Source organism: Saccostrea echinata, unplaced genomic scaffold, assembly GCF_033153115.1.
Source record: "Saccostrea echinata isolate AGI-Se365-2 ecotype Australia unplaced genomic scaffold, CSIRO_AGI_Sech_v1 ptg000022l, whole genome shotgun sequence".
Classification (NCBI taxonomy): domain Eukaryota; kingdom Metazoa; phylum Mollusca; class Bivalvia; order Ostreida; family Ostreidae; genus Saccostrea; species Saccostrea echinata.
This window is the reverse complement of record NW_026889771.1, coordinates 19364344-19379520: the sequence shown is the minus strand read 5'-3', so window position 1 is coordinate 19379520 and position 15177 is coordinate 19364344. Positions and strand designations below refer to the sequence as shown.

The window sequence follows — 15177 nt, the reverse complement described above, 5'->3', positions numbered from 1 at the left end:
CTAATCACCTAATGGGTATGTAGGTTAACACTCTGTCTGAGCACAGGTGTTTCAATGTTTATTTAGCGTCTCCTTAAGTGCCTACCATTGATCAGCACTGAATAAACACGGAGTAAAAATTTTTTGGACAGAATTTTTACATCATAATACCGAGTCCCAGCATTTTCGGACATCGTAATAAACAGTCCTATTTTGTATAGATTTGTTTAGAAATGGTTTTGTGCTTTGAATTTACAACATAATAAGCGTTCTATCTTACAAAACTGTCACCGTAATAACGAGACCGTACTGTAGTTATATTTTTGCAAACGTGTATATCAAAATACGAAAAAATGTGGGCCTTCGAATAATATGTAACGTACTTAGCTTTTTGCTAGGCCAAAAATGGCACATTGTGGGTCGAGTTCTTTCTCTCACTTCAGATTCTTGTCCATTCCTGTCTCAAATGTGTCATTGTACATAAAGCAACTAGTACTGAATGGTAAATAAATACACCCTTCATTTACCTATTGTGGACAATGTCACATCTTCATCACAGGTTAAGTAATTGGATTCTTCAAGCTTCTTATCACAATTGTCTGGGAAATTTTTTTCTTCTTTCTTCAATCCCAATAGATGTGAGCGTGCCATATACATATTTGCAGAATTACGTTCAATACTTTTAACTATCACAGACTACAATAAAGAAAAAAATATGAGATCAGATCTATTTTCAGAATGGGTTTAATTTAGTTAATTTTAAAATCCTTACCAATTACTTTCAAAGAATTATATATATAGTTATAGTAATATTCATAAACTTTTGCATAAAAAAATCCTGAGGTCTAAAGGCATATCAGCTAACAGAGTCTGATGATCCTACACCTTTTAGAATGGAAGCTATAAAGATTTGATGAAAAGTGATAGAATTTAAAATGGAGCTGACTGTGACATTAATGTCTCAAATAATCTCAGTCTATGCTAAAGGCATAGAACCACTGGACCTGAACGAGATACATTGCCTCAGGTCCTTTGTCTCAGTGTCTGGTTTTGAGTTTTACTATTTCAACATAGAATCACAAAAATGTTTGTTTCAAGAAAAAAAAAATCACATAAATCCAAGTGCATAAACTAGATGCTGTCAAAAGATAGTAACACCCACACTAAGGTGTTTGCCTCTAAATGCACACTTCTTCATATTTGGGTAACCATGCAAGAAGCCACAATAATTCTCTAATTTGTAGAAAATATATACATGTATTTTGTCAAAGCAAACATAGAATGCTCAGGTGAATATGTGGCCCATGGGCCTCTTATGTAAGTATTTCATACACTAAATTCATTAGCAGTCTGAAATTACAAAATTTAATGAAAATTCTGTTTAAAAGAGAATTTATGAAAAATTAAAAAAATAATAATAAAGAAGGGGTTAAATTTTTGGACTATAATTGGAACTTGCTATTGTTAAAAAAAACCCCAAACATTATTATTTTAGATCATAGCATTTTTTTTATGAACTTTAAAAAGTTTTAGATGCCAAAATGACAACTTTCAGAAATGATTGAATTGTGCAAACTTTTATCGGTATTTGGATAGAAAAAACCCATTCCAAACCCACACCCAATCAACTTTTCAAAATCAATTACCCCCCACCCACATTTCATCTGTTTTCCTGCCATATTTGCAACAGATAACACAAAGTTATGTAAAAAAGCATTGTAGTATAACATAAATTTTATACTTGTACACCTTTTTGGACCCACGCCTGGTGTTGGACTTAACTGCGTCACCCTATGAGTACTTGTAAGTTTTACTGGTATCATTATTAGATTGCACATGGTGTACACATACATGTGATTCTTCCGGCGGGAGACAAAATCTCCCAATATTTCAACCCTCTTCCGCCACTCCCAATTTATTTTTAAAAATTGCACTAGTATAATTTATTTTATTTAATCATATGAAGCATCGTAGACTCAAAATACCTTCAGATCTGGCTCCAGGGACAAGTGTGCTAAGGGATCCGGGGCCATAGAACTTAGACGAGCTCATTTTTTATCCCAGTCTCACTTTTACAAAAGGAATTATTAGAGGAAAAGTGAGACTGAGATCAAGAGTGAGTTCATCTAAGTTTTATGGCCTCAGGGCCTGATAACTAAAGTTCAATGCATTCTTTCTGAGAACAAAAATGTACAAAATTTTTGAGCTAATTCTCCGCATTTCAAGACAGTCATATCAAAATATATCTAGCCCTTTTCCTAAAATATTGCTTTACTACATGTTTATGCTTTCAAAAAGAAATCAATCCCATGATTATTGTAAATAGACTTTTTGTGCATTTGCTTGAAACTATTTCCATGCAATGTCATTTTCTCCAAATACATTAATTGTGCTTCTAAAATGTGTAATACCAATGAAGTGCAAAATGGAATTCAAACCATTGTTTTCATTCACTTTATTTTTTTTTAAGCAAAAATTGAATTTCTAAACTGATTTTAATTCTTTCACTTTAAATTACCCCAAATCCAAGTACATCATACCCACTTCAATCATCACTTTATGAGTCCATCAGTTATGCCTGTCCGAAGCAGCCGTGTAGGAAAATGTCTTATTTAAAGAAAGGCCATTATACAGCATTCTAAAATCTGACTTATCAAAAAGACAGTGGACTAGGGGATCCATGATTTTAGTGATGGATTTAGTCCAGCAATTCAAAATCTAAAGCTGCAAAATCGAAGGAAAATTATGGATACAACTATCAAAATACCTTGCATAAATGTAATGAGGGGACAACAAAAACTTATATACATGTAATAACAATTTTAAAAATTATGGAAATGCCACTGATTACATTTGAAACGCAGCATTCTGTTTTAATTGCTGTTACTCCTTTTCTAAAGGAAATTTCACTTATAACACCTTTATGGAAATAAATGCTTCTGCCACAACTCCATCAGTGACTAAAGATTAATATACAATAATTTTAAAAATTTAAAAAAAAATTATTAACAAGTTTCTTAAACTGGTAAATACAGAAAAACAAATTTGTAAACTCAGGGACCATAATAACCTAGACCCAAAATTTAGGGAGACATCACTTCTCCCTCAGAGAAATTTAGGGAGAAGTTTTAAATTCTATGGAGACTTCTTAGTGCACATTGATCATTATTTAAACTTTAAAAAATTAAATACATGTTAATGTATATACCTTGAATAAATTTATATCCTAAGAATACTGAAAGAGAGTTTTTGTATATTTAAAAAAAAATAATTATTTTATATTTTTCAATTGCAAGGCATATTTATAAAAATGTCTACCTGGAAAACAAAATTATATGTACATTGTCAATCTAAAGTTTTCAACTGACAGACTTAGGTTTATCAGTTATTTCATTTCTTGTATAGTTCATTTACATAATATTTACACTTAAGATTAAAACATTTTTCTCTTTTCATCTCTCCATATTCTCAGAGCCTTATCAAAGTAGCAGATTTGCTACATTCTCTTCAAAGTTCATGTTCAAATTACTTAAGAAATAAACAACAATGTTAAAAAGTTCTCTGGGAAATGAACTTGGTTGGTCACGTGATCAAATCCTGTGAAGCCCGAAGGGCTTCTCAGAAGATTTGATCACATACCAACCAAGTTCATTTCCCAGTGAACTTTTTAACATTGTTGTTTTTTACTTTTATTTACATTTGAGACGAATATTCTGAAAAGAACTGCATTTATTACATGAACGGCCCGTCGTATTGCTATGTTGTGACGCGCAATGACCTAGAAGCTGTTTGATCTTGAGAGTTCGCCTCGCTCCAACATTTGAATACTTACATTGATGTTCAGCAGTCCAGTTCAGGAAATATCTGTTCATAATGAAAAAAAACAATGATCGCTACTGGGAATAATCTTATTATTATTGTATGAGTTCTTTATATATGGAGTCAAAAGCGGTGCTATCGTCTTCAGTTTACATACCTTCAAAGGAATTTCGGGTTAAAAAGGTAAGCGTGATTTTAGGCTAATTAGAAACATTCTTCACACCGAAGAAAGATCTAATGATCATTTGTTGAACGCAAAAATAAATATGTTTCAAATATTTTATCTTTTTCATCGCTTTAACGGCTTAGAAGTGTCACTGTGACAGAAATATGTAGACAAGATATCGTCTCGCTGTGTGATTCGGTTACGCCATGACCTCTGACCCCCTAATAAGTTCATACAGAATTGAACATATTTTCTCTTCCATAGGTTCATCTAAGAAAAATATTTGCAAATGTAAATAATTATTATTATTTCTCTTTTTTGTGTATTTATTAATAAATAAAAACAAAGAATAATAGATTAATTACTATACAATTGTATTATGAAAACTAATAGATCTACTACTGCATGCCGACTGAGCGTCTTTATCATGCAATCAGCCTTGTTTTTCACATGTGTGATCGCCAAAGGCAGTTAACCCTCTCAACACTGTAGACCGATACATGGGTGAATTAAAAAAAAAAAAAAGACCACCAAACTGAAATTTTTTGGAAAAATTCAACTACTTATAATAACATATTTTTCACTTATATCATCATATTGCACGTGCATTCTAGTTCAAAGTCCTGAAGTGGCAATAGAATAGACAATTGGATTAAAAAGTTTCAGAAGTTTTATTGGTAAGATTTCTTTTGAAAAAAGAAAATATCATTACACCTTACAAGACTTTCTAAAATAAATAATCACAAGAAATTATAGTTTTTTATGCTTCAAAATGGTTAAAGGGGTATAAATGATTAAATCTAGACCTTGATTGAGTATCTTCTCTTGTATATGTGACAAAAAATTGGCATTTTGATTGTTACTTTACATTATTTTTTTTTCAATTCTGGTTTGAAAAGTTTTAATATGAAAAAAATATGAAGCAATAAAATTCACATTTTTGTCCGTTCAAGTCAATTCTTTAAATCTAAGCCAAAAAAGAATTTTTATATACAAGTTCTCTTACAAAAAATACTAGATTTTGAGTGACCCTATTTTACATTATTGTGTTGAACTCCTGACATCTGATATGTATTTTATTTAAGTAACATTGTTTTAAAAATTATAACACACAATAACCCATTCTTACTTTGTAAATCAATTTGTCGTTTTGATATTTTTCATCGTTTACGGCAGGGTTTTCATATTTTGAAGACCTTAAAACATGATTATTTGCAAAGTGTAACATATATAAATTGTATTTAAAAATATATGTGAAATGATGAAAACTATTCCCTGAATTGATTGCAAAATTTCTATAATTTGTTGATAGACATAGTGTTTTGAACTTCAAATAGTATCAGACATTTTTTTTCAACTTATATTTTAGTAAAGATAGTTAAAAAGCATTGGTAATTATAAAGCAGTTTTGTTGCACTCCTGACTGCAGTAAAAATTAAAATTAAAACCATAGAACAAAAAAAAAATATATAAAATGTTGGCAACATCAAGTGGTAATGAAATTGTGCAATATTTATAGTCCAATACTTCATAATTAAAACAGATGAAGTATTTAAAATTCGCATTTTACCTGGAATTATTCCCTATCTATGCCAAAACCAGAAGTCTCTTACAAGACTGTAGCTTTACTGGTTTGTACTTATAACGAAGAAAGATAAAAGTAGCACTTGGACTTGAAACTTTGCAACAGCAATAAATAGAACAATGATCCTTGGTTTAGTCTCTTTTTGTGGCAAGATTTATTGCCATCAGACTAAAACTTTACGAGGAGTAGCCTTTTGAAAGAATTTTACAGAAATTTCGATTTTAGTAACCATGGCAACATCATTCAACAAAATCAAAAAACAATAGAGACAATTATGTATCTTGTGTGACAAGTTATACTGAAATCAGATCAAAACTGTAGGAGGAGTAGCATTTTGAAAGTATCTCAAGGAAATTTCTATTTTTAGTAACCATGGCAACACCATTCATCAAAATCGAAAGACAATCACCATCTCGCAGTTTAAGGTATCCAGTCACGTTTGACATTTTGAAAAGGGCTTGTCTTTATTTAAGAAAGATAGACAATTTTTACAATTTGATGTTAGAAACTGTATGTACTGTTGCATTTTTTGGCTTTTTGAGATGTGGAGAATTTACATGTAAAGAAGTATTTGATCCTTCTATACATCTTTGTATAAGTGATTTATCTATCTTTGAGGATTATGTACATTTACAACTCAAAATTTCTAAAACTGACCCATTCAGGAAAGGAGTCATCATTAAACTGTTTTCTACAGACAATATTATTTGTCCTTTCGCTGTTTGTTGTAAATATTTAAAGGCAAGGTACAAATTGTCATGTTCTCCACAAAGTCCATTGTTTGTAAATCAAAATGGTGCTCCTTTGACAAGAGTTGAATTTATTTCAGCTTTTAAGCATGTGTTAAACTGTATTGGCTGTGATGCGGATGTGTATAATGGACATTCTTTCCGAATCGGTGCGGCTACAACTGCAGCTTCTGTCCATGTGGAGGACCATATTATTAAAACATTAGGAAGATGGGCCTCCGATGCCTATTGTAGATATATTAGAACTCCAGTATCTGTGTTACGAGATGCTCAGCGTTCCTTAGTACTGTAGATTCATAGGCTGATCACACTACTTCCTATCTCACTACAGACTTGTAAAAAAACAATTAAGCTTGTAACTTTACCTATAGATGTTATAATGTTAGCCTTATATATATTACTGGTTTATCATACACAATTTGACATCATTTTGGGGCACTCAGTCTCATATCTATAATGTACATAAGTATTTACATTTATATCTATTCAACTGACTTTTGGCCACCATTTAATTAATTTTACGAATGCTGTAACAATTAATTAAATTTTCCCCCAAAATTCTGTTTTATTTTGACACTAATATCTTATTTTCCGGCTCTTGTGACTTCTCCATGTAGATATCCAACGCAACACGACGATTTCTTAATATGCTAATACTGCATAGGAAGTTACACCGAGTTAATAAGGTATCAACATCCTTCCATGGTTCTCTTCCGGCTCTTGTAGCCCGGAACTGGTTTCTCACAGCCTTCCACAGCTGCTACACCTAGTTGAGATCCACTGGAAGTAGGGCTAGTCTCAAGACTCACTAGTTACACCGAGTTGACTGGTACAATTGAGCTGTACCTTTCTTCCGGCTCCTGCGACTGGACTGCTGTCTTGAACTGGTTGTTAGCTATTGGAATTAATGGCTGAGTCTGCCCCTACTGATGCCAAAGTAACGTGTATTTTGTGTTACATTTTATTGTATATGTTTAATAGATGTGTTCTGGAATGTTGTAGTGTAGATTAATAAACTTTGTACATTTATTCAGACTTCTTCTGGTTTCTTTCCAACATAAACATCATTTTTGGGCATAACTTTTTTGTTAATTGAGATATCAACGAGATATTTGACAGGTATTTAGACAATATCTAAAGACATATGCTGAGATATAGAAATCTATTTTCATTGCCTGTATTTTTAGTGTGGGTTGATAAATATGCGTTTGGTCATTTTTTTTTTAATTCATCCACATCGGTCTGATAAAATTTTGTTTTGGAATACAGTAGACCGATTCATCGCTCTCAGACACAAAACGGAAAGTAAACGTTTATTCTTAGAAATAGAAAGTATTCTCTGCACAAGAACTTTTGTAATGAATTATAGGTAGATGGATATAAACATCCGTTAACAAATATGGCAGACCACATGGTGAAAATCACGGAAAAATAAGGAAAATTAGATGAATCTTAAAGAAAACAAGGAAGAAAGCAAAATGGCGGTTAACTACAAAATGTCCCATCTTTCTGACAATGAGAACTTTAATAAAATCTGGGAATTAGACATTATAGATGTTTCTAAACAACAAAAATATGAGTTTTTAACAATGTTGAGAAATCTAGTCGGAGAAACTTGACTTGGAATCGGACTTTGAAGGCTCCGAAACAGAGAATGTTTTCTATGCCCCAGACTTCTCTTTTGAACATTGGAAAGAACATAAGTGATTTTGAAACTTCATAGCAGCAAATTTATCGAAATATTACATAAAATCAGTTAAAATGTAATAATGATTTTTATTAGTGGTTTTGACTTGCTAAATAATTTTGAATATATATAAATTTGATATCATATAAAAGAGAAATATCTCACCTTTCTTATAATGTGTCATTTATTAAAATGTTCAAAGAAATAAAGAAGTTATTGTATCTTTTGTAATTGAAGGTGAAATGTTCAGTGATGGCCCAAATTACTCAGTGTACCAGGGCTTGGTTGATAAAAGTTACTCAGTGTTGAAAGAGTTAAAGAACAAAGTACGTTATTGGCTGTACAGGGCTGAGAAATTTTACGATTTTTCACCTACGTTTTTTTGTTCAAGTCCTTTGTGTTTTGTTTACAATGAGATCAAAGCTAATTTCAACTTGTATAAAAATGCAAAAATTCCTTCTTTTTTTTTTTTATGTGAACAAAAACAAATTCATACAGGATAAAATCCAAATCATTCTGTTCATAAGTTAGAAATATAAAGATGACATTTGTAGCATACCCTAAAACCTTGAAAATAAGCCGCGGCTTATTTTAAGTTTTGGTAAGAAAGTGGGGGCTTATTTTCAAAACCATCTTATTTTCAAATCGCAGTTTATTATTAATACAAAAAACCGGTAAGTCAGGAGAGCATAATCACGGCTTATTATCAAAACAATAAATGAATTATAATCAATCGACTGTGAGCTACAACATTTGGCTGAGTGTAATATGCATGGCTATCGTTCGGACATACTGTAGCTATATTTAAAACCTTAGTTAATTATTGTAAGAATGTAAACCTGTTGAAAATGTTAGATTTATAATCTGTTGATAATTAAATAATATTGGAAAGCGAGTTAAAATTAATTTTAGCTGTGTATTCAATCCGCCATACAACGATGTTACAAATTCCTTTGCCACGTGCTTGCGTATTCATAGTGCACATGTATCAAATCAGTCAGACACCCGGTTTCAAAAAAAAAAAAAAATTTATAATAAAATATAATAAAACTAAATTTATTTTGATTTTAAATAACTCAGTGAAACTTCAGTTCAATTTTCAATGTAAACACCCCTGTATATGTCCCAGTTAAAGCCATTGTTATGATTATCTCAACACCCCTATTATCAATGGCTTTGATTATTTTTATAGATATGATTGAGAGGTTGATTTATAACCTTCGTTCATTATAGTAATTTTAAAAAAGAAATATCAAGTCTGTTAAAACTTAATTGTTAAGATACCTCGAGCTCTATTGAAAATAAGATATATCTGCGAAGATTACCGCGATGTACAAAACCATGATTACCGTTGCTAAATAAAGATTTAACACGCATTCTCTGTAAGCACCAACAAAGAGCAACAGCCACTTTGGGCCTCTTTTGGCCCTGAGAATTTCTGAAAAATTGAAACTGCTCAGTTTGGGTTAAAAATGCAGTATTTATCACTTTGACCTTTGGTGTCACTTTATCTATTGAACATGACATAATTTTCTCTCTAGTCGATGCATTATGACGTCATAAAATGCGTCATTTTCCCTATATAGTGAAAATTCCTTTAAAGTTGCCAAAAGTTGAAGTATTTTTTCAATATTTCATATAGAGCACAACCTCTGATCCAAAATATGCAATTACATAATGAAAGATCTGTTTCAGAAGATCATAAAACACGTTTTAATTTTTGGATCGTGGGCTGTGCTTATATTTTAATTCTTTGTTGAAGGTAGTCAAATACGCATGTTTTCTGCAAAATTCAAGAACACTGCATTTTCTCAAAGCCTGTTTTCCAATACCTGGATTCTTAAAAAGAAATTTTTTATAGGAAATGAAAGCACTAAGTCTCTACTTTATTCTGATATATGAAATGGGACAGAGGGTGATAGTCAATTAATTGATATAAGGACAGGGCCATTTTATGCATAAAATGAACCTAGCTCTTTACTATAGGGCTTGGAAACGACATGTCTCGGATTTCGATGAAAGTTGCACCACAGATGTGTCTTGGTAAAAAACTAGCAAATATGGTGTCGAAAGTTCCATACATGCACTTGGTTGCCATGGAGACGGATCCATTGAATTTGCTCATTTTTGGCCCTTTTTGACCAAATGAAATCATGAAAATTAAGGAAATGTAAACGGATATTTATCTGTATCTACTACACTCAAACTAAAATCCTTGGATCATATAACTTGAACTTTTTAGGTACACAGGGCATATAATCATTTATTCTAGAAATATTCCCAGTCTAATAAAAATGTCATGCAAATTGACATGGTTTCTGAAAATTTGAAAAATGGGGAATTTAGCATTTTTTGAGATCTTTAAGGCTAAATAAGAAAAATTGTCTGTGGAAAATTTCCAAATCTTATGTGTGTTTTTATACTTAAGAATTAGTAGTGTCATCTCATGAAAAAATATCAGTGGACTTTTACTCTTATTTTTAGTTACATGTATCTATAAATAGACATATTTTAGAAAAACGTAAAAAATCAAAGTTTTAGTTGCCAATGCTGGATAATAAGAACGTATATTGTAAATATTAAGATGTTAATGGCAGTAGCTAGACACCACTAGCTGGAGTGGACAATGGCTGAGGGGGATTCCCATTTCTATTTATAGTATCAAGCACCTAAATATAGATATGTCTTTGAATATTAGGAAAAATGACAGTTTTATGCTAATTGGAAGCTTCATAAAACAAGTTATAACAAATATTAAGCTTTCTACAATATGCCTTCAAAAAGAACATGTGTTTGTACAATAATTGATACAATATTGAGGATCGACTCTTGTTTCTTTTTTATAGCAACAATGGTCTAAAATAGATTCCTTGAATTATCGAGAAAATGTAGATTCTTGCACTTTTTCAGGCAATGTTGGATGGAAAAAATGCAGACTAATTGTTATAAACCTAGTGTGACTGACAAGTACTAGAAACCATTTACAGAAATATACACTATCTGAAGGGGGTTCCCTTTTCTATTTATAGTACAAACACCCATAAATAGAAACATCTCAGCATATGAGGAAAAATGACAATTTTACACCAGTCTTAAGCTTCACTGAAAAAATATTTACAAAATATACCACTGCCTACAATATGCCATGAACAAAACCATTAGGGTAATTAATAATTGACACAATATTGAAGATGGACTCTCTTTTTCTTTTTATAGCAACCGTTGTCTAAAAATAGATGCAGTGAGTTATTTAGAAAATAGAGATTCTTGCACCTTTTTTTATTTTTAGACATTATGGATTGAAAATTTGAATACTCTCAGTCTCTATTATAAACATTATGTGACTGACAAGTACTAAAAACCAATGACTGAAATGCAAAATGTTTTAAGGGGATTCCCATTTCTATTTTTAGCACAAAAAAAAACTTAGATACGTCTTAGTAGGTAAAATGAGGTTAAATAAAAATTTTCCATATACTGAAAGCTTCGTAAAAATATTTACAAACAATTTGCTATCTACAACATTTTAACCATATATAGGAACTGACAGTTCTAGTAACCATTTACTGTAAGGCCCTGTATTTGAAGGGAGTTCCCATTTCTATTTATAAAATCAAACATCTTAAAATTTGCATGTCTCAATATATGAAAATAAATAACAATTCTCTAGTAAATAAGCTTCACAAAAAAAAATATTACAAAATAAACTGCTCTCTGCAATAAGTCATTAACAAGAACAGTTAGTCAATTAATATTTGACACTATTTAAGGGGTGAACTCTCATTTTTTACAATAGCAAAATTGTCAAAAAATATCAAAATGCTGTGAGTTATCCAGAATATGTAAATTCTTGCATTATTTCACACATAACGGGTGAAAACTTTGCATCCTTACAGTTACTGTTATAACCATTATGTGAATGACAAGCAATAGTTACCATTTACTGAAATGTACACTATTTGAATGAGGTTTCTTTTTCTATTTATAGCAACAAACATGTAAACAAAATTCTGTCTTAGCATATGAGAAAAAATGTCAAAGTTCCACCAATAATAACCTTCATCTAAAAAGATATTTACAAAATAATACAATTGTCTACAATATGTCATGAACAAGAACATTTACTTTCATTTGTTTTTATGGCAACAATTTTATAAAACTAGAAACCCTAAATTATCATGAAGATGTAGATTATTGCACTATTTCAGACAGTAAAGATAATTTTCCACCAATCAGAAACTCACAGAAAATGTATTTACAAATAAACTGCCCTCTACAATCTGTTTACATCAAGAACATGTGGTTAGACAACACTTCATATATTATTAAAGGTAGATACTCAATTCTTTTTTATATAGATATAATTGTCTGAAATGAGATGCTGTGAATTATAGAGAAAATGTAGATTCTTGCACTTTTCAGATATTGTAAAGAGCAAAGAAGAAAGTACAGCTTAAATACAAATATATTTTTTTAATATGAAATTGTGGTCAGAAACTAATTAAATGCTTTCTCAACCATTTAAATTCACATGCAGAAAGATCATACAGTTTTTAGCTCAAGTGGTCAGAGACCAGAAAACCTTATGTGATAGTAAGGTGTCCATCGTCTGTCCATCTCTCTGTCCGTCTATCTGTGAACAATGTTTCTAAATGCTACTCCACTTGCAGTTTTGGGCTGATTTCAATATAACTTGGCACACAAGTAGACTACTTTAAGATAACACAATTTTATTTATCAGTTTTTGATATAAATGAACAGTGTTGCCATGGTTACTAAAAATAGAAATTTCTTTAAAACACTTTCAAAACGCTACTTCTCCTACTGTTTGGTTTGATTTCAATATAACCTGGCACACAAAAAATACACTAAGATATATTATTCTATAAATTGGTTTTTGATTTTGATGAACGGTGCTGCCATATTTACTAAATATAAAAATTTCTGTGAAATACTTTCAAAATGCTACCCTCCTACAGTTTTGGTCTGATTTTCATATAATATGCTGATTTTCATATAACATGCAGTCGCCGGCGTGGAGCAGTGGTTCGAGCGTCTGCTCTAGAGTCACAAAGTATGGAGTTGATCCTTACGTCACAGGTTCGAATCCCACTGCAGGACGTGGAGACTGGTCCTTCAGATGAGACCGTATAAACCAAGGTCCCGTGTCGCAGTAGGTGCTGGCACGAAAAAGATCCCTCACTGCTTAATGGCCCTGAGTGCCGAGTATAGGTCAAAATTTGTAGCCCTCCACCGGCAAGTGGTGGCACCTCCTTATGAGTGAAAAATTCTCGAGAGGGACGTTAAACAACAAACAAACAAAACATATAACATGCAAGTACACTACACATAAATACAAATTGTCTATCCTTTTTTGATTTTGATGAATGTGTTGATATGCTTACTAAAAATAAAAATTTCTGTAATTTTCTTTAAAGGCTACTCCTCCTGCAGATTTAGTCTGATTGCAATAAATCTTGCCACAAAAAAAGACTAAACCAAGGATCATTATTCTACCTAATGCTGTTTCAATGTTTCAAGTCAAGATATTTCTTTCCTCTTCCTCTTTATAAGTACAAACCGACAGAGCTACAGTCTCATGAGAGACTTCTAGTTTATAGATGAACTTCTAATTACCAATTGTGACTTGGGTATTAGTTGTGTACCAATTGGAATATTCTTTTAGACAATATGGACCACATGCATCTACTTTCTGTGTTGTTGCTGATTACAAAACTAATTATTTTTTCTGATTCCTGATTGCCCTAATTCTTGTCTTTAAGCAATGTATTTTAATCTACAAGTTTATTTTGTCTATAGTTTTTAATTCTTTTTAGCTAAAGACTGAAAGAGCTTATTCTGTGGCCGTGTCTGTGGTCTACATCAACTTTTTGGAATATGGACCATATCTAAAGAACCTTTTGGCCAATTTTTGTCAAATTTGTCACAGAGTGTCCTTGGCTTAAGGGCTCTCATTAATACCAAACATAGGGATGTGCCCCTTAAACAAGGGGAGATAATTAGGGAAACAAGAGGCCCATGGGCCACAATGCTCAACTGAATTACTTTGTCCCTCCTGTTCCTCACCAGATTTCCCCCCTTGTCATACTTATTGTGGCTCACCTTACCCTTGGGGGTCATGACATGATTTGAACAATTTAGAATCTACACTACCTCTAGAAGCTTCCACATAAATTTCAGCTTTTCTGGCCCAGAGGTTGTTAAGATTTTTAAAAATTTTCATATATATTTCAATGTAAAACTTTGATTCCCAATTGTGGGCCCATTCTACCCTAGGGGGTCATGATTTGAAAAATTCAGAATCTACACTACCTCCGGAAGCTTCCACTTAAGTTTCAGCTTTTCTGGCCTACTGGTTCTTGAGAATACTTAGTATGTTTTAATGACCCCATACTATTTTTGTTTCTTCTTGATTTACTACCCTTGTAATGGGGCTTGGCCTTTAATTTTAACAATTTAAACTCCCCTTCTCCCAAGAATGCTTTGTACTAAGGTGTTTAAAATTCACCCAGTGGTTCTTGAGATCAAGTTGAAAATGTGAAAAGGTTACAGACGGACGGACAAATGGACGGATGACGGACAACAGGTAATCATTTCAGGTAAAAGTAGTGGTTGCTAAAACAAATCCTCTTCTGAAGAACCACTGGGCAGTTTATCACCAAACTTTAATTATATGCTAACATGGATGAAAATATGATGTAGTTTAAAAATTGTTGAAGCATCACCCTGGGGCGTTATTATATTGCCCAATATAATGACTGGAATTAAGATTTTTTTAAATTGATGTACCTTATGACCTCATGTCAAGTTGACTCAAAAATAGGTCAAGATGACCTTTTTTGAATTTTGCATGTACGAGGGTTGTTAGAAAAGTTCGCGGACAAGTTCTACTGTGAGCGCGCTATTTCCATGAAACTGGTTAAACTCTCCAGATAAAAACTTTACCTATTTTCCAATAAATATACAAAGATTTGTTGTTTTCCGGTGATCCTTAAAAAATATACAGCTATATTATTTTGATAAAACATGCTTCACGGAGCATGCTACTTTTTCGCACGTAAACATTACATAGACTTTTTATTGAAATTAAAAATTGCACAGTTGTAGCGCAGAAAGAATTATGATATTTCACCTGTCGCTACAGTATTAATAAAATGTCACTTTCCGAAAT

The 15177-nt window shown here is 31.9% G+C and overlaps 1 protein-coding gene across 1 annotated transcript in view; it reads right to left on the bottom strand.

Annotated features, from left to right (window-relative positions):
• Positions 1–15177, bottom strand: part of LOC133191008 (protein bicaudal C homolog 1-like) — a 524664-nt gene that overhangs the window by 155785 nt on the left and 353702 nt on the right. Inside the window, exon 11 of the mRNA XM_061326674.1 lies at positions 507–675. Within this exon, the coding sequence (XP_061182658.1) occupies positions 507–675 (169 nt within the window). The remainder of the gene's footprint in view (positions 1–506; positions 676–15177) is intronic.